This window comes from Centroberyx affinis, unplaced genomic scaffold, assembly GCF_046629955.1.
Source record: "Centroberyx affinis isolate AG114_WGS23_722 - 3 ecotype Tasmania unplaced genomic scaffold, CSIRO-AGI_Caff_v1 ptg001464l_1, whole genome shotgun sequence".
NCBI lineage: Eukaryota > Metazoa > Chordata > Actinopteri > Beryciformes > Berycidae > Centroberyx > Centroberyx affinis.
Window position 1 is genome coordinate 267,920 of NW_027279933.1, and position 19,983 is coordinate 287,902.

At 43.7% G+C, this 19,983-nt stretch overlaps 1 protein-coding gene across 1 annotated transcript in view; it reads right to left on the reverse strand.

Annotated features, from left to right (window-relative positions):
- Positions 1 to 19,983, reverse strand: part of dph6 (diphthamine biosynthesis 6) — a 56,622-nt gene that overhangs the window by 12,134 nt on the left and 24,505 nt on the right. The window contains exons 6-12 of the mRNA XM_071526801.1: positions 19,319 to 19,380; positions 18,775 to 18,869; positions 18,533 to 18,626; positions 16,404 to 16,554; positions 15,781 to 15,906; positions 14,218 to 14,347; positions 13,842 to 14,016 (exon numbers count right to left, since the gene is read on the reverse strand). Coding sequence (XP_071382902.1) covers positions 13,842 to 14,016; positions 14,218 to 14,347; positions 15,781 to 15,906; positions 16,404 to 16,554; positions 18,533 to 18,626; positions 18,775 to 18,869; positions 19,319 to 19,380 — 833 coding nt within the window. The remainder of the gene's footprint in view (positions 1 to 13,841; positions 14,017 to 14,217; positions 14,348 to 15,780; positions 15,907 to 16,403; positions 16,555 to 18,532; positions 18,627 to 18,774; positions 18,870 to 19,318; positions 19,381 to 19,983) is intronic.

Sequence of the window (19,983 nt, forward strand, 5' to 3'; positions counted from 1 at the left end):
TATGCAGGGACCCTGGAGTGTGAGTGCATGCAGACCCCCAGGGAGGATCAAGGAGGCCTGAATCAATTGATACACGGCCCGAGACAAGGTCCTTAGCTGATTAGCAAAGGCACAGCCACGGGTATCGTGTTTCACAGTGAGATTACCAGGGTTAAAGTGGACCAGAGGTATTACTAAAGACTTAGCACCCCCTAAACCAAACTCCCCCTCCCACTCACTTTAAACACGTCACGTTCCTCACTTGGTTGCAAGTCAGGATAAGTGTCTTGATATCCAAAGCCTATATAGATGGAGGTATGCTGCGCCACATGTTGTTCAAAGGAGGAAAATACCAGTGATTATTTTTTTCTTCCTGAAATGTATTAAATCTGTCTTTTATAGGATATCAGCAGAACAAGATGCTAGCTGCACAACTGTTTAACTAGAGGGCGGACATGGTCACGGCCATTTCCATAATCAGATGGGTTTGCCATGATCCCCAGCTCCTGGGTTCACTTGTCAACTTTGATGAATCTTCAGCTTCTGCCTCTGCTGCTCCAAATTACCGGGACAGCGCAGGAGACAAGAGATGGAGGGATGATGAGGAAGAGGGGCAGGAGGGAGTGAAGGGGGAGGAGAGGGAGTAGATATGGGCCTCCCTGCTTTCAAACGGTTGGATCAATCACTGGATCATTTACCTGCAAGCACAATCTGCCGGAGCGTTACTATGCATTACTATGTCTGCCTAACATAAAAGCCAGATTCCCGCACATCAACAGCAAATTGTCATTGGCATTCCATTTATGAGCCATCAAATGCCATCATATCTGCTCCAACAGGGAAGGGCTCCATCAGGTTGGATGGGTGGCCAGAATCTTTTAACAAGCTTGTCCCCATGAAAAGAGCTCTCTCCATTTTGAATTCATAAAGGAGGGCTACCATTTGTTGATTTGAATATCAAAAGGGGGCTAGCATGGGGCCCCTTGACTGTTAAAGGCAGACTCCCCTAGCTTCTACCAAGCAGGTGTGTGATGATCAATTATTAAGGATCCCGCTCTGGTTATTCTTAGTGGGAGGTGGGATAGGGAACTGAGGGGTTTGTGGTGGTGGGGGCACATCTTTCTGTGGTGAACCTGCGAGGATGGGGGAGAGACAGCAGAGAAGGGAGAGCGAATACTATTTACATAAAATTAACAGTTCAAAAGAATGAGTTCACACACCAATCAAACTTGTTAATTGACTGTCAATGGTGTGTCCCTGAATATACAACACAACTACATTATTCATCTTAGGCCTTGACAGGGAAGACAGTCCAATTTGCATGGGCGTTCTAAACGTGATCAACAACCACAATGCCACATGCATTTTTAATAGGGCAGAGATGGGATCCTTTAATATTCATAAGGGTCAAACAATTGCATATGACATTAAACTTTCTATAACAAGGTAAGTATTTTTCAAATGCTAGCCTTAACAGTCTAAATGGCCCACAGAGAAAAGAGGACGCACTCTATTAAAGTATTCATGGTGAATCAATGCTACGAAATGTTCATGTTGGTTTATTTCTCTTCTACCTGCTTAAATAATAATTGAGATTTGCTGACATGATGTAAAAGGCTCAAAAGGTTATTGGAAGTTTCTAACTAATAATATCCAGGATCAGAGATTTAAAACATGCAGTACCAACTGACTTTGACACAAACTTCATTTACGACCTTATTTTCCCAACAATAAACCAAACAAACTTCCTATCAGCTCAACGACTCTGGTGATCACAGCACGTTCTTCCCTGCTTAGCATTAATTAAAGCCGTGTTTTGGCTTCATGCTTTATCGACCTTTATTTCATGGCTAAAACACCATCATTTTTCATAAACCCAATGACGTGTCAAAAGGTCACCCAGCCCCAAAGACATTCTTTCTCTCCCTCTCTGGGAGCTGCAGACAGTAACATATATGTAAATGCACTCAGGAAGCGCCTGGCTGTGTCCACTTTCAAGCCTTAACGGTGTCTTGTATCAGGATGGTGTGTCTGAGGCATTTCTAATTGCCGTTTTTGTCAAAGAGCTTCAAGGCATGACCAGACAGGGCTGGGCTATATTCACACTGGTGTTGGAGCCCTTTGGGCCCCCATCTTGCTGAGGACGTCTCTGAGTGTCATTAGCAGAGCTCTGGAATGGTATGGATGAACCGGGCTGGCCTGGGTAAAATGACCTGGTATTGACGAACAGTCAGGTTTTTCTGCCTGGTTCCAAGGACAGAGAGAGGTGGAAAACCGCTCCACCGCTCCTATCAGATATGCTAATGGTCACATTTCTCCCCATTGAGACCTCATGCATAATTTAACCAGCGAAATGATAATACAAAATGTGTAAAATGGGTTAGATTAATATGGTGTAACTTTTCCCTTATGCAAGGACACATGTAACCAAGCTAAAGGGGTAATAACAGTACAGTACAGTATGAGCTAAACAGTGGGTGACTAAATGAAGCACAATGCAATTAATATTTGTATCATGTCCTTTCATTGTTGTTTACAGTCTGACCATGGGTAAAGGGGTAAATGTAATTATGTAGACAGTAACTGCATCTTCAGAGCACCGAGGCAAGACTTTGATATCATATCAAAAACTTAATTTGACATATGAATTATAATTTACCACTTTAAATGGAACACTTTTAGGTTCACTTTTAATCCCTTATGGAACATGCTTATTTCATGTGACAAAATTCTAAATTTATTTTTCCATTTGGTGATTTTTTGTCTTTTCTTGAATATTTAAAGGTTGGCAAATAGTTCAAAATGTGGGGATCAAAAAAAAAAAAAAATCCAGGCTTGAAGTTTTGTTGAACGTATTTAAGTGCATATATTATTTCTGCGTTTTTGGAGGGATTTGATATGCAACGACTGTTTAATCCTTACGTGGTGGATGGCAGTTTGTCAGGTCTGTGTGCTGTGATTTCATCTTGAACTGGCTTCAAGTCTGTGGGGCTCTTTCAGCATTAGTGCATTCAAAGCAGATCACGTCTGGGAGTGGGAAATGATAAGAGATGGGCTCATGTTGTGCTGCGCCCTGAGGAAATCCTGCCTCTTCTGACACCTCATTTCTACAAATACAAACCGTTCAGGAGAACCACAACCTTTCTCCCCTCTACAGAATCTCTCCCCATGTTAGGCTTCTCGTTTAAGGCTTCGTGGGAAGGGGGTTGTGGGGGGGGGGTGTGGTTGTTGGGGGGATGGGGGGTATTCGCCTTTTCCATTCCTTCCTCTTGTTTTTTTCTGTTATTTCTATTTTTTCTTCCTGTTTGTGCTCCAGTTTGAGCCTAACCCCTGTATGCTCAACTGTCACACAAAATCAGTGTTACTTAAACGGCGACATAAATAGCCGTATGAAGTGCACAAAGAAAGGCAAGTATAGGGCACTTCTGAATGCATTCTCTCAGGTCTAAAATTGCATGTTGATGCAAAGAACAAACCATAAGCATATGTTCAAAGCACATGGTTATTACCCTGACAAATTTAGAAGAATACACAAAATTATAGAATTATGATGAGCCATTGTAGAGACAACGTGTGGTCAGTCTAAGCCAGGGACACTGGCCTCGACCCAACCCCCACCTTCTCTATGCCTGTGTATTGTAGTGTGTTTTGCATGCTGCCTGTCTGTCTGCCCTCGACATGCCCGCTCCACAGACGGTGAACCGTGTGGAAGAGTAACACTGTCATGTCAGCTCTGGTCAACTTTATGCTGATTATTGGTCTGGAGCCGCTGCTCAGTACTATTACCAAGGTCAGGGGGGGCCGGACTGCTGGATGCTCAGGGAGACGCATCCCAACGCCAACATGCATGAATAAACAAATAAATAAATAAATTGTTCCACCATCATTCTCCTTTAAATATAAACAATGGATTTTTACCACAAAATAAAACTGGTATCGGTAATTTAGGTGTTGTTATTACGTTATATCCTGAATTTACTGTTATTGTAATGTTACTGAAACAAAAAAATAAGAAAATAAAATCTAACAAATAGTCAAAACTGATGTAATAAAGGTATTTGTTGATGTGGAGCACTGCAGACTTCAGACATGCTCTGTGGATGCAGAGTGATGGAGGGGCATGGTTTTTCATTGCGTTAGGGCAAAATGCCCTGCTGCCTTCAACTGTCCCGACCTCACATTTTTTGACAAATTGGTTGTGAGGCTTTTACGACTGATGCACATATCGCAAAAATCATTTCTGCCAAGCTTCCTCTATGACCTGCCCGTGGGACATGACAAGCCCCTCCATGCATCGCTCTATCAAACCGAATCTTTCCAGGACAATGCAAATTATGACAAATTCCATCATCCTGCATTATGCGCTTTCCTGCTAATCTCCCTAATTCGAGAGAATCGGGGAGGGTCTCGCTGTTTCAGCTGAGGGGCATGTTGTCTGATTGAATGATGCTGAAACTGCAACCCTCAACCCCCGTTCTTTCTCCCTTTCCAGCTGTGACCACCTCGTCTCTTCTGTCTTTTCATATTTTTTCCTTTTTTTTCCCCTTCTACATTTCTTAGTCTGGCTGGTAATAGAAGCACTAACTCAACCTGGGCACAACAGAATTATGTCAGAGGTCTTAACTTCTATCAGCGGAGAAAAAAAAAAAAAAGCTGTGGCACAACCGTTGAAGAGTAACTGTCAGTGGCGGTGAATATATGCATGTGTGTGTGTGTTTGTGTGTATATGTCCGTTCTGTCTGGGCTGGTGGGCTTGTGGCACAGACACATCAAGCTGCTGGTCCAGAGAGAAAAGTCCCTCTGCATCCTCGTCCAGAACCCTCAGTTAAAACAAACACACCGACACACATACACACACAACAAAACTACCCTATTGGCTGTACTGGACACTGGACAACCTGCAGCTCACAGTATTACAGATATAAAAAATATGAACAGAAGTCAAACAGAAAAAGAAAGGGAGAATGAAGAAGAGAGCGAAAAGAATGAAGAGGAGAGTGAAAATAGATGTAGTACCATTTCCCCTCAACAGATGGCAGTATGACTGCATGAAAAAGCAGCTGCAGTATCACCGACGCTGCACATACCAAGTCCGCTCAAACCATGGACAGGCTGGCTGGATAGGATCGTAGTCTCTTTGGATATTTTTCTGACAAAGTGAAAATGTTCTCATAAATAAGCCACAAATTTCAGCATTGAAATGGAGGAATATGGATGAAGGAAAATGGATATTACAAATTGTTTGGGGATTTCACTTCCAGTGTGTATATTGGTGTTGCTCTATATCGATTTTTATCAATCAATATTTCAAAAAAAATCTGATGCAACTAAAACATGTTAATAAAAAGACTAACATTTAAAAAAAAAAAAAAACTCAGAAGAGAAAGATTTTCCATCTAACAAATATTTTATGATATCATATTGGAATGATTAAAAAATTACATTTTGCTGCAAATGTGGGCCAGAGAAAATAATATTCTCAGTAGAGTAACCTGATAAAATACAACATGCTGAAAATGTACTGAATCCCTACTGAAGAATATGGCAAATATTAACAGTTTTGTCAGTGCATCAAATTCAATTCAATAATTTTGACGTATGGAAAATATTGTGTACTCCACATTATTACTCTACATGTTGAAGGAACTCTTACCCTGAACATTTAAACTTAATCACATTAGATAGGCTCACAGGATCTGACATCCCCTTCCATAATGAATCCATAATATCAATAATAAATCTGTATTAAAAGTGAACATGCTGAAATGTCCATAGAAAAAACAGAAAGTTGTATATTATTCATCTGCAGCACGTTTTACCTCGGTAAAGTGTGCTTTGATGACAATGGCATTTGAAAAATGAATGACTCGGGTTAAAAGTTACCACTCAGAGGAAGAATCGCTCCATGTGAAATTCATGACAAAGTGAGTGGACAAAAGTAAATGGGACATAAACGCTAACTCCTCTCTGAGCCATCTGTTTTACTGCTTTTAAAAAAAAATAACATCTCCTTAATAAATGAAGACAAAACGGCAGTGCTAACCCACTGTTGCATGAGGGTGCAATAATCATTTCTAACCGGAGGCACTGACTGCCACTTTTAATATGTGGGACTTATGGAATTATAGAATTATAGAGCAGCGTAATAATCATAGAAATAATCTGCGATAGCTGTTCCCTAAAATACACAAACTACAAAACAGTACTGAAGTAGGTATATCTACAGCTGTAACAAGCCGTCTCCAGCAACCTCTCAAGACTAGATTGGTGACAATTGGTGTTAATGAACCCTGCTTTTGTTTGCAGCACATCCATCCCTTTTCTGTATGTTAATATATTCACACTGTGCAAACAAAACTGTCTATTAATAAAATGCTAAACAATTTTTGATGCAATACTGATTGTTGTGCTTCCTACTTTTGAAAGCATAAACACGTGTGACCAGTATTTCTGTGTTGTCTGCTCAAGCCTTGTTTAATTAAAATCTCATAATGCTACAAGGAAGAAAAAAAAATCCTCCAACGTTTCTGTGTGTCTACTGTACATTTTGGGTAGGAGTGAAACCTTTTAAAGGCAAGAGGTCACATTTCTCTCCTAATGCTGTTCCCTATCCGTTTCTGTATGTCACCACATCAGTATGTGTGGGCACTGGCCACTCTATATTGTGTGTTTCTGTCTATATTTGCCACCCATGTGTATATTTCACAAGGAGCATTTTCCAGAGCCTCCCTATCTGTGTGTATGCGTGTGTGCGTGTGTGTGTGAGTGCAGGCCCTGTCAGCTATGCCCTCTCGTCACTGCAGGGGGAAGAAACACACCCGGGCAGCTCTGAATATAGTGGCTAGTTACCATAGTAATGGGATGGTCATACGTCTCTCCTCTCTCAGACAGTGATGGGAGTGGACAGGACACGCCGCTATGCTTTTCATCTATGCATTTGGTATTCAGTTATTTCATTCCACAAATAAAAAGCCAAGCCACTCCGCTTCTCCTTTTTCCATATTCAAACAGGAGGGGAAAATGGGAAGTAAATACTTGGATACAGGGTAATAATTCACACACACAGGACTACAAATAATTGATGCATTATGATTGAGAGTGTTTGTGATCGCAATTGTAACGGGGCGAGTATCTCAGCAGATATCTGTGGTGGTGGAATCTTTACATGACGCTTTTCAGGCGCCTTCTTGATGTCTCTGGTCCATTCATCCTAACCCCCGTCCACTGATCATCAGCAGTGACAAAGTGAGAAGTAAACAAGCGTGCGTACACATGCGCACACACACACACACACACACACACACACACACACACACGCCATGTGATTCTCTCATATCGAAAGCAAAGCCTACAATTAATCAAATAAAATCCCATTCATACATCTTAACTGATTGCATTCATTTGCATTCAATTTAATGTTCTACAATACATTTGTATCCATATAACCACTTAAATACTTACATACTGTTCAGTGTACAGAGTATAGTTACGTAATTTACAAATTTGCCGATGTAGTTTTTGCATGGCTAAGGCTAAGACTGTCCATTCACCAGACTTAAGACACCAGAGAGCACAACTCCATTCTCCTGAGGCTGCCCAGGTGGTTAAGGATCACTGCGCTGGTACATGTCTACCTGTGTGTGTGTGTGTGTCTGTGTGTGTGTGTGTGTGTACACGTGGGTTTGTACATATTCATATGCATAGCTATATGTGCGACCACACATCATCTGTATGTGTGTGTGTGTGTGAAAGGGGAATAGGGATGGTGGCAGTGGCTATCCTGTCCCTCCTTCCTGTGGCTTGTTGACATGAACCAAGGCAGTCAGGCACCAATAATACATGAAGAGCTGTTCAGAGGCAATTAGGATCAGTTGTCAGGGCCGGGCCCATTAATGAGGGGGAGTGTGGCAGGGGCCGGGGCCGAGGCACAGCGCTGGCGCACACGACCGTCTGAGAGCCGATGCGCTCTGACAGATCCAGTCCTTCCCCTGTCCTCGCCCGGTACAAGCTGATACCAGCCTGTGCCCACGTGGTGCAGCGGCAGAGGATAATGTAGCGAACAAACGCTCTGACTCCTGGAAATGACTACTGCCATGGCAGGTCAGCCTCCACGCGGTCACAGCAGGAGAGAAAGAGAGCGGGGGGGGGGGGGGGGGCGCGGCTACGGGACAGAAGATGGGGGGTGGGAAGAAAATAATTACCCCCGCTGCTGTCTACCACCTCCCATGAAACTGCCCCCTCATCAGATAGGAGGTGGTCTACATTCGACCTCTCACACATACATGCATACACATGAGCCCAAACATATAGAGGCACAAGGGCCCAACCCCCGCCCCATGGCTCCGCCACTGTCCCAGGCCAGAGCTATGACCATGTGTCAACGCAGATATACGTCTTGGGATGTGGAGCTGTTTAAGAGGAGGGGGAAGGAAGGGTCTTGTTCCCATTTTTACCATACAATACCCCACTGTGTGTTGGTGATGTGCATGCATGTGTGAGTGTGTAAACCTGCAGCAACCATCAGCAAATCTCTGTCTTGTTTAGTTTGTGTGTATATTCTGCAACGGTATGAGGGAATGTGTTCGTGCTCAAGTGCCTATTTTGCTCATGTGTTTGTTTGTGCATTTGCATGTCAGTCAACGTGATTTGAATGCTGTGAACCTGTCCTGTCAGTCATCTGTGAGACATACAGTGAGTCACCTGTGACTCAGTTTAATGGCCGAGCTTGTTTACCTTGTCGTACAGCCTGGGCCGAGTCACAAAGAGTGCACAGGTGTGTGTATGTGTGTGTGTGTGTGTGTGTGTGTGTGTGTGTGTGTGTGTGTCTGTGTAAGACCTGGCCTCGGGGCATACAGCCGACATGCCATTCCGGTAAGGTCTTACTGGGTTTGATCAGTGAGTATCGTGTGTGTCCAGTTCAAGTGAAGACAGTTGACCCGAGTGTTTGGGTAGGATGAGTAAAGCCTACAGAGACAGACACAGGTGATGTACAAAGACAGGAACTGAATCAATGCTCGCTGGGGAAAGGCTCTGAGGTGAAGCCCAACTGTCAGTCAAAGCCTTTCTGAATCCCTCCAAACAAAAGGTTCTACTCATTGCTTATGATTCAGGCGTTCTGTAAAGGAAACAAACAGCCAGCCTATTCTGCTTGTGCCTTTGGTGAAACGAGCAGAGAGTAAAAAAAAAAAAAAAAAAATACACAAATCCACGTTAACGTCCTCCGTGGCAACCAGGAGCAAGCGACTAGATGTGTCAGAGAACACCATAGTTTTGAGTAGCCTTCAATCTCACGACTGATCAAACCATTCAGCCTTCAAGACCTCATTTTTCATCGACTCAATTACTCGACAACTGTTCCCCCCCGCGCCCCACCCCTTCCTCCCTGCCTCATCTCCCCTCCTCCTTGGTTGGAAGTGATCATTTGTTCTTTTATTAGAGTTGATAACATCCCTTGCATTGTCTGAGTGTGCACGCTAGAGAGCCGCCCCTACTGTTCTAGCCTCCAGCGTTTCGTATTATTGGTGCATTATTTCACGCATGCCCTCCTCTTTTATCAAGCGCTTTTGAAGTAATGTTAATAGACTAGAAAATTGAGACATTTATGAAGTATGGGCCGTGTTTATGAAAAAATCCATAAAGTATGACAGGGGCGAGGTGAGATAAAAGCAAGGTTTTAATAGATTATGGCGAACGGGGGAGAGGCGTCAGAGGCTGACAGGCACCTCCTCTGAGATCCCTCATATTTTATGGGATTAATTTTGTTGTATTAGAAATGAAGTTAAACGTCCTAATTAATCTGTTCGTACTGTGTGAATACCTCCCCACACGCAGACGTGCACACACTGCTTTTTGGCTAATTACTCTTCTGTGGTAATTGAGGGAGATGTAGTCTCTAGATGTAGGCTGAGGAAGTTTTGGGAGGTGGGGTGAGGGTTGTATGTGTGTGTGGGGGGGTGGGGGTGGGGAAGGGTGCTGAATTGTGCATGTAGGCTCTTTCACAGTAGTGAAACATTCTGGGCGAGAATAACAAACCATAAAACAAAAGCACTTAGCTTAATTCCTGCTATTCATCACTGAAAATTTTGCTTTCTCATTCCCCACATTAGCTCATATTTAGCTGTCACCCCCTTGACTATTCACCACAGACAGTCCTACTGGCAGCTCTCTAATCTTCACAAACTCACTTTTATTATTTGATTTCCCCCAGATTTTATTAGAAAAAAGTGTAATATATCCATATGTTATTCTCAAAATATATGTGTGCAATGATACCTATAACATGTATACTTTGTTGCCCAAAATAAATAAAATAAAACAGGCAGAGGAAACCCCATATTCTCATTTCAGACCGTCCTGTGTCCTTTCTCTGGCCCTACATGGGTGGCCCAGCCTCAAAACAGCTCAACTTGACCTCTGAACTCTTCATCAAGGGGGTCAGACAAAGCTTAGCTCATTGTTTTAAAGGCATTTAGGCTCCTGTAAGAAGATTATTCAAATTCTACCATCCGCCGCAGTCCACTCCTCCCTTTGATGCCAATTGGCAACGTCAGATCCACTTTCCTCCTGATGCCTCACAGTCCACTTTGACAATCTTCAAAATCCAATGCAAATCCTATCGCGGGCTCGTGCAAGAGAGTCTTCCACAATATTGACTGTCACTCACAATTAGGGGAACGAGGCAAAGGGTTAGCGTTCACCAGCAACCTGAGGCTAGCACTGTCAGCTCCCCAAACACACCCCACAGAATCTGATCAGTGAGTATAATTTCCCAGCAAATATCCCAGGGGTGAGCCACTTACCTTAACAGGAAAGAGGAGATGTTTAACAACCATTCAACTGATAGTGTTTCTATTCAGACATGGTTTGGCTATTGTGTTTGCCTCTGTAAATGCTGTTCCAAAGGGAATGTGACGGAACAGGCAGCATTAATTCAAATAGATGTGGAAAAAAAATCCAGCAATTTGGGACTCCTGTTGTTAACTATGACTTTGGTAAATGATGGGTCAATTTCTTCCGTCTGGCAACTCACAAGCTTAATCGTCTGTTATGAGTACAAATGGATTTCTGTATAAAAATGTGGACCATCACTGGCTAAAAAAATAGGCCCATGCTCTTCTTTCCTGCTATTATGTTAATGCAGCAGAGTGGGTCTAAAAGCTCACTCAATGCAAGAAAATGCAGTAATAACTTTTTTTCTTTTAAGAGCATGCCATTACTTGGCTGATGTTGTAATGAGAGAATTTGTTTTGATATTTTGTGATAAAACTGCTGGATGTCTGAGGGCATGTATTTTTTTGTTTTCAATGAAGTGATTGATGTAATAAAACAGTGGCATTTCTGATAGCTTAATTAAATTATGCAAATTGAGACCAAACAAAAGACGGCAGAATTTGCATTAGATCTCTGATAAATATCAACACAGCAAAACAAAAAACAATTGGCTGCAAGAATTTTGATCTTACTGCACTCACTAACAATATCATAACTATTACGCTAAATACAACCTCCAAACTCATGTTAATCAGGAACGGAACCAATATGAGATAGTGTAAAAACCATAAATTAAATCACAGTTTTTGTCTTTATAGCTTGCGGCTGATTTTACTTAAACCACTGTCATACCATACATTAACATACAATACACCAAGGGCCCCCCAGCTGTGACGTCATAAAGGTTAACTAATTCTTTAAATCAAGTCCGATCTGAATCTGTCAGCTCGCCAGGCCGCGTCAACAGCCAGTCAGCCTGCCATTCCTGAGAGCTGGGGCTGAGAGACATGACAAGCCGGGCAGATAGATGAATGGATGGATGGAGCTTGAAGGTCCAGCATCCATCACATGCCAATCCCTAATGCGGTTCCTCTGTACCTCCACCAGTACCGGCCCTCGTTGTGGAGCCCTAGTCAAATCCTGCAGGGCCAGAGTGCCATGTCCTGTCAGCAGCCATGTGCTGTCTCTCAAACCACTGGACACTTGTCACACAAATGCTCTGCTCCCAATAGACCCGGACATCGATCAATCTATAGCCCTAATTAACTTCCACCACACATGAACATTAAAAATGGCTTGCGTGGCCCAATACTATTGAGGAACCAGGTTCTGTCAGACCACAAGCAAGATTATAAACAATTAACTGCAATCACTCAGCTATTTGCTATTCATTTTATCCATTAAGGCATGTGTCACCGTCCCTTTAAAAGGATCTTTACAAAAATACCTCTGTTGCACATAACCGATGACATTCTCCAGGAAATAATTAAGATCACAAATTCATCATTTGAGCTGTTCAACCCCCATCCAGCCCCCTTGTATAGTGGGATTCTACTTTTAATTACTAATTATTTTCCAGACACTGGGTAGGTAGAGGGCTCCAGGTTATTTGGTCTCAGATGGCAGCTTCTCTGTCTCCGTTGTTGCCGGAGCCCTGTCGCCATGGCGTCACACAGCAACAGTCACCACGGAAGATTGTCATTAAGATGGAGTCATGGGGGGGAGGGACCACATCTGCATGCTCACAGCAAGGGGGTAATTGTATCAATATGTAAAAATCTCTGGCTGTACTGAAGAGTTGTTAATACATTTTTGATCTAATTAAGTCGTTGTAGCGTGGAGGAGGAGCAGACACACTGGGAGACGACGCAGGGTCGTCGAGAGCGCTGCACAGCTCTGAGCAAACAAACTCCTCTCATTGTTTTCTCAAATTGCTTTGGATATGAAAGATCATTAGGAGAACGAGAGATTATGTTGTTTTCCAGAGGCAACAGTACAGGCCCACAGCTCACTTCAATTTCATGTCTCAATGAGACTCCATTGAGGAAATCGCACATTGCTGGCATGTTAAAAGCAAACCTGACTCTATAGGTAACGTCACAAGAATCCTAACTGCACAGGATCCTCTGGGCTTCGGTGACACATTGGTGAGATATGCCTTCAAGCTCTAAATGAATGGCTGATCCACACATGTTCTCACTCATAGAGGGATTTGGCTAGGGGATCAAGGACAGTGTGGAGGAGACGGACACTAGCCTTGTTGACAGTACCTTGACAAGTGTAATCCCATATAATACACACTGGGTAAACAGAACACCAAGCCAACCGTGCAACCACGGCCCACACTTCCTCTGCTCTCCCTTTGAATGTAACATTCTTTCTGGGTTTGAAACAATATGAAAGAAGTTAGGCCGTTCGTAACTTTACAAACAAGTGCAAACATGGATACATACTGCCCACTATAATGGAGATACATATTTGCATGTGTACACAAAAGTACTATTGAGAACAAACTATCACACAAAACAACAATTATACACACACGCACAGACACACACACACACACAAACAGACAAGAGAGAGATGCACGCAAAGTACTGTGCATGTTATCTGAGGGACTTCAACAGCTGTATTACAGCTTTGTAAGAGTCAAACACAACAATGACGCTACACCAGCAAGATTCATGTTTAATTAGATAATTAATTAATTTGATCCTTCCTATCCTACCTTCCTATAGTGAGACTTTTCATTGCTTTGCTTACAATGGCACAAAAAAGAGAAAACAATGCCCCTTGTTTTGGGCTATGTCCCACCCAAACGGATCAGGGGATTTTGTGGGAGATGCTTTGCTGTCGCTTGCATTTGAGCAGCCAAACCAGTGATGTGAAGAAGGTGTTTGAAATTTGGATAGAAAACGCTTGTTGGATGAATAAAATCCGTCCTGGTGGGCTTTTTTTTAGATTAGACTTGAGCAAATGTTTTCCTTTATGGCCACCACTAAATTCAACCTGCCAGCATTGCTACCCTCCACCACTGAAATCTACAACGCCCACACCAGCTCTATTCCCCGCCGTGGGCCTTGGAGCCTTACCCTGAGGGCCTGGCTGTAGGGCCCGATGTTGGCTGGGGCCCAGTGGGACAGGCCCTGGACGTGCAGGGCCTCTCTCTGGTGGAAGGAGCCGTCCTCCAGGGGCTCGGTCCAGTCGTGGAGCAGACAGTCCATCTGCAGCAGCTGACCAGCAGATAGAGGAGCCTGGACACAAACCCTGCGAGGAAAAGAAGGGAAATGTAGGTAGATGGATGAATGCTGTGGTAAGAATGTTCATGGAGGATGAAAGTACTGTATACTGCAGCGAAATGCTTTAGAGTTTAGACTACATGAAGGTGTTCCCTTAGAGAGAGAGAGGGGAGAGAGAGAAAGACAGACAGAAAGGTGTGTGCGAGTGTGTGTGTGTGTGTTCCCCGACCTGGCTGGAGGGTTAACGCCAAAGTGCTTCTTATAGACTGTGTTGAGGGGACCAAAGTCTTCCATGCTGTTTACATAGAGGTGAACCAGGACAATGTGCTTCATCTTCCAGCCTCTGTTGTCCAACTCACCTGGAGAGGGGGAACACATTATAAATCACATTAGCCTAACATAAGCTCAGTAGCATAACCTATCACCCACCACAACCTTACCTTACCTTACCTAATATATGCAGATTTGGTGGATACTTTTATGCAAATTATCTTACAGTTCCAAGAGTGTATGCATTTGTCTTATGTATGGTGCCAGTGGGAATCAAACTGGCAGTGTTAGTGCCATGCTATACCCACTGATGTGACCAATCCATTTAAAGAGTCATTTGAAGACTGAAGTCACCATTGCAGTCTACAGGTGAACAGGTTTTTTCTGTCATTTGTTACCCCCCGCAACAAATCCATCTTGAAATATGTTTACCATTGAGACAGCTTTTAAGTGGTAATGGTGTTTGTCCCCTCCCGTACAGCACAGTCCAATACAGTATGCATACACATGGCATGCTGTGGATGCAAACGGAGGAGTAAGGGCTCAAAGAGAAGCCTTTCTCCCTACAATCATGTGAAAGAGCTTCAAGTTTGTTTTTCCTTTGCCAACGCTAGCGTCTCAGACTACTTCGCCCTCATACAAAGAGGTTGTTCATTAAATATTAACTTGTTTAATATTGTCTCTGCACTGTGAAGGCTGTTCAGCCGAGCACCACGATAAACATTAAATATGCTTTTCATCTTTCGCTTCTCTTTCTCCATCAAAAAAGAGAAAAAGAAAAAAAAGACTGAGATACTCTGTAAAAGCGTGCACTTTAAAAGTTCTGCAGGGCAAAAACGATAACCCACCCAACATGACTGCACTATGCGTGTGTGTGTGTGTGTGTGTGTATGTGTGTGTTTAAAGAGAGGCTTGGGTTTGGGTTAATTTGAAGTGCCTGTCCTTGTTTGGTGGCCCGCTCGCTATCCCGTCCCTGTGACGGACGGAGTCTCTGACACATGGGGCTTCGCCTGCTGGCTTTAGACAAGCGTTTTTGAATAAAGAACGATTTCTCAAGCTCTGCCGCACCTCCTCAAGTGTGTTTTGCTAACACAACAAGGAGGAAGAAAGAGGCACCCAGGGGACAAAGAACTTTTCCCCATCTTTTTTTCCCCCTCCGTTGGTTTTTTAGGGGGCTAAAGCGAGCCGTGTAGTACAGCAAGCCCTCCGATATCTGTTTTACTGAGTAGCTTAAATCACCCCTGGACAAAGGAATCCCGTACCGTCTCCCTCTGATCATATAAAAGATCTAATTTTTATTTGATCGAAGAGAACATGGATTATTTAGGCTTAGCGTACTTGTGTGTCTTTCTGCGTGCCATTTGCTTGTGTGATTTCAGAGAGGCAAAAAAGAATTTTCTAGTAGTTCCTTGTGTTTTTCTGAGCTTAGAGATATTTAAGAACGTTGTCAGAGCTCTGGTACACCATTTTCTTCAGAAGTGTTCTCTCTCTCTTTTTCGATCTCTCTCTCGCTCTCCCTTACTTTGCAGCAGTGTGAAAGCTGCTGTGGTTTGGCCCTGGATCCCGGGGTCTTTGCTCTGAAGCCCATTGATGCCAGAGATCCACTGATAGCCCCTAGAGCTTCTCGGTGAGCAGGATGGAGGAAGCTCTGGAAGAAGAGATGCAATGCCATGAAGAGGAAGAGGGTTAGCAGGTTTGAATTCACAAAAATAATTGATGCACTCTGCACTGCAAATTCCTAGTCACATGGTGATTATGTTTGATTTAGACTTTTAGGATGTAAAAATAAACACGCTATTCCTTTTGTTTTCTTTTTCATCTATAACCAGGGCATATATGAGATGTAATTCATGCATGGGTGGATTGTATCAGAGGAGAAATGAATTCAAAGACTGTCATAAATATGTTGCTGAAATGACAGCCCTTGTCAAACAATCACTCAAAAACAGTAGCATCATGACACTGGCCGCATGACACAGATTCTGGGTACACACACTCAGATATCATCCGACACACCCACACATGCATGCACACGGGCACAGACATAAACCCACACACACACGCACGCACACACACACACACACACACGTGCACGCATGTTGGCACGTACATCCCACCACATGTCTCACAATAAACGCATCTCACCACGGCCCCGCTGACAACTAAGGTCACAATTTGATGTAAATTCTTGCTGGTTGTCTTCAGCTTGATCAGCATATTCCACCTCCTCAGTCATCTTGTCAATGGCGTTCTGGCAAGGACAACTACCATGGGGCAAAGCTCTCGCCACCACATCCTGCAATAAAACACCACAGGGAATACATCAGGCCAAACGCCCACCAAACAACGCAGAGCCTTTTGCAAAGACAGACAAAACGCAGTATAATTAGTCGAGCTTTTCAATACCCCACCGAGCTGGCAGTGTGTGTCAGTTTTCCACGACAAGGGCCCAGACACATATAACTTCAAGGTGAATGAATATGAAACAACATGCTAACATATTCTTGATTTAGGCGAATAGGGAGTGGAGAGAGTTTTCTGATACTGTAGATTCAATCATGCTGGCTGTCAGTCAAAACTCATGACTGGGTGCGTGAGACATGCTTTGGATTTCACCGGAGTAGTGTTTTATTCATCTGTTTATTTATACTTTGCCTCAACACTCTGCTACTTCTTTAAATAACAAATCATTAGCATTCTCTAAGGCATACATATTACCTGCCAAATCCTGCTGGGGCGTCACACATTAAAATACATATTTCATATTTCCTCAACACCCCCCCGCCCTCACCCTGCCCAACACTCATTCACCCCCCTCATCTGCTGTCAACTGCATTAGGCCATATGATAATCAAATTAATTATACTTCAGGCCCTCTCTCCTGGCCAGCACGAAAAATAGCTTGACTAGCATTAACGGAGGGCAAATGATGGCGGTCCATCCTCACCCCCTGAGCCCGGTGCAGTTTCCTCTAGTGCTGGTGTCACCGCGGATCTGTCACCCTGACGAGAAGAGCTTCAGAAGGCTGAACCAGGGCAGGTTCTCCCCTGGTTCCCCCCTCCCCTCCCAGGCCCTGGATCTCCCTGCTCTTCCCCCAGCAACCTGGGGGGGGCTACAGGGGCTGTGGGTGTGTGTGTATGTGTGTGTGTGTGTGTGTGTCTGTGTGAAGGGGGTGGGAGCAGTGGGGTGGGGAGTAAAAAATATATAGCTGTAGGGAGTGATGCTGGAGGGTCACTGAGGTTGCAGGGAGGGGGGGGATGTTTTCTGTCCATAACAGTCCCAGCCCCCACCCAATAGGGTAGCATGCAGATACACATACACAGGACCACACATAGGAATTCTCTCTCTCTCTCTCTCCCTCTCTCTCTCTCTCTCTCTCTCTCTCACACAGTCTCACACACAAACAAAAAAAAAAAAAAAAGAAACACATCCATACATGTACACAGAAACACACGTGCACATACAAACACATGCAGGACCCTGGAGACGTGCCCAGTCACAGGCTGGTACCCTCCCTCTGTGTAACCCTTACACACTCTCAAACCCCCTGCAACAGCCACTGCAACTGCGCTACAAGCAGCATCTCCCGTTGCCAGGAACCCTCGTCAACTAGTGGGTGTCTTATTAAAACGGACAATTTGAACCAGAGTAATTACAGTACAGATAAATGAGGCCTATGTCTCCACCGCCACAGTTTTCTCACAGTAAATTCAGGATTCTAAAAATGTCTGCCCTTGCATGGGAAGTAAAATGTTTGGAAGTAAAGTGTCACCCTTCCAGTCTACGGACCCCCATTCAGCTCCTTCTAATATACCAAACCCAAGTGCCTACCGCCTCCCCCCCAACCCCCGCCTGCGTCCGCTTAGCCAGCTACCTGAATGCAAAGCGCCTTAATGTGAGCAGACATGTTTATTAAGCTGGGCCTAGTTTCAGGCAGCAGTGAATATTGCAGACGTCAAAGTAGGCCATGTGGGGCTAGAGGAGAGAGAGCCAGGGATGAAGGGAGAGACCGAGAGCAAGAGAGAGGCCCTCTGGAGGTTGATCTACCCCGCGCCCTACAGTGCTGTTTTTCTCTTCTCGTCGACAAAGTTATCAGACACCAAAGGGCAACGGTTTTGTTCTTGTGTTTGTTTTGCCCTCAAAGTGGTTTTAGAATAATCAACCCCAGAGCAACTCTAACTTTTGTTGCAAAATTATTGATTCAACATTGAACAGCATTGATGTTATTTGTGAAACAAGTCATACTCTTGGATTCCTTCAGAAGTTTGACTCACACCGTCTTTGTTCTCGGTGTGCATCTTGGTGAAGCGCAGGTAGCCAACTGGAGCGAAGGCATCTGCAGAGTGGATCACTGTCTCCATTGCATCACTGCACAAGGAAAAAAAAACAAAAAACTTTCATACACTATTGGTCAAATTCACATCACTTTCTAAAGTTAAACTAGCCACACACTGATAAAACAGTAACTGTGTTCTAAAACAGACAAATACCTGTCTGTTTATAATACTCTACTCACATTACTATTTTCTTTTTGAAGAGAGGGCAGTCAAGGGTGAAGGTTTCATATTCGCCTCCTTCCCCACAGATATGGACTCCATACTTCTGAGAGAGCTAATCACCAAAAACAAAACACCTCATTAAAATAAACAATCACCTTTTACTGTGTCACTTTCACTTCAATCACATCATTTACTCTACAAAAGTAATAGAAGCACTTACATTACCAGGGTGTCTGCTAGTTAAAATTAAGCCTCTATTCAACCTTTTTAATACCAGTTAATATGAAACATAAGACCAATATGAAAACAGTACACCTATGAGAATATAGGTCTGCGTGACTGGGATGATTTCTCACAATAAATACAGTTTCTAAGACTTCTGAAATGTAAAGTTCAATAATATGTATAACTGTACTTAAGATTGAAGACATTTTAAGACTTTCAGGAACCTCAGACACCCTGACTGCTGATTGTGAACAGATGATGTACAAAAAGATACACAAGCAAGTACTGAAATTCAAGAGTTTAAACAAGGTGGCAGAGTATCTACCAGTATGTGACCTGTTTCAGATAGGGCTCCATGTCAGCCAGAGGTTTTCCTAAGTGCTTCTCTGGATCCAGGCCTGGTACCCATGTGAGAAACACACACAAAGACATACAGAGATACGCACACACACACACACACACAGAAATACACACACAAACACAGTTGCGTGCACACACACACAGACACAAACGTACGGAAAGAGAGAGAGGCCTGATCAGGAACAGAGAACAGTGATTGAAGATGACAGGCAGGGAGGTTTACGGGCAGTCGCACAAACACACACGTAAACCTGCACCCTGGATCTATTTGTTTGACTTTGCAAGTAGTGTACACAGATCTCTCCGGGTAAGGGCAACAGTTTTCAATTGCTGGCCGAAGCAAACCCCCCCCTCCCGCCCCTTCCCCCTCCTCCTCCTCCTCCTCCTCATCTAGTTCCCTTTGAGAACATAAACTTTGGAAAGAGATCTTGTTTATTTGCCTTTTCCCTCCCCTTCCCCTGAAATGGTGCATGGAAGTGACTCACAGGCATGGGAGAGAAAAGAAGGAGGGGAAGAGAAGGGTGGAGGAGAGCTTTGTATGCATACCCAGTGGTGCCACACTCCTAAAAATACAAGCTCACTGGCTCTTGCTCCCCAAACAGAAAAACCAAGAAGTAAAGTATACTTCTACAAAAAAAAAA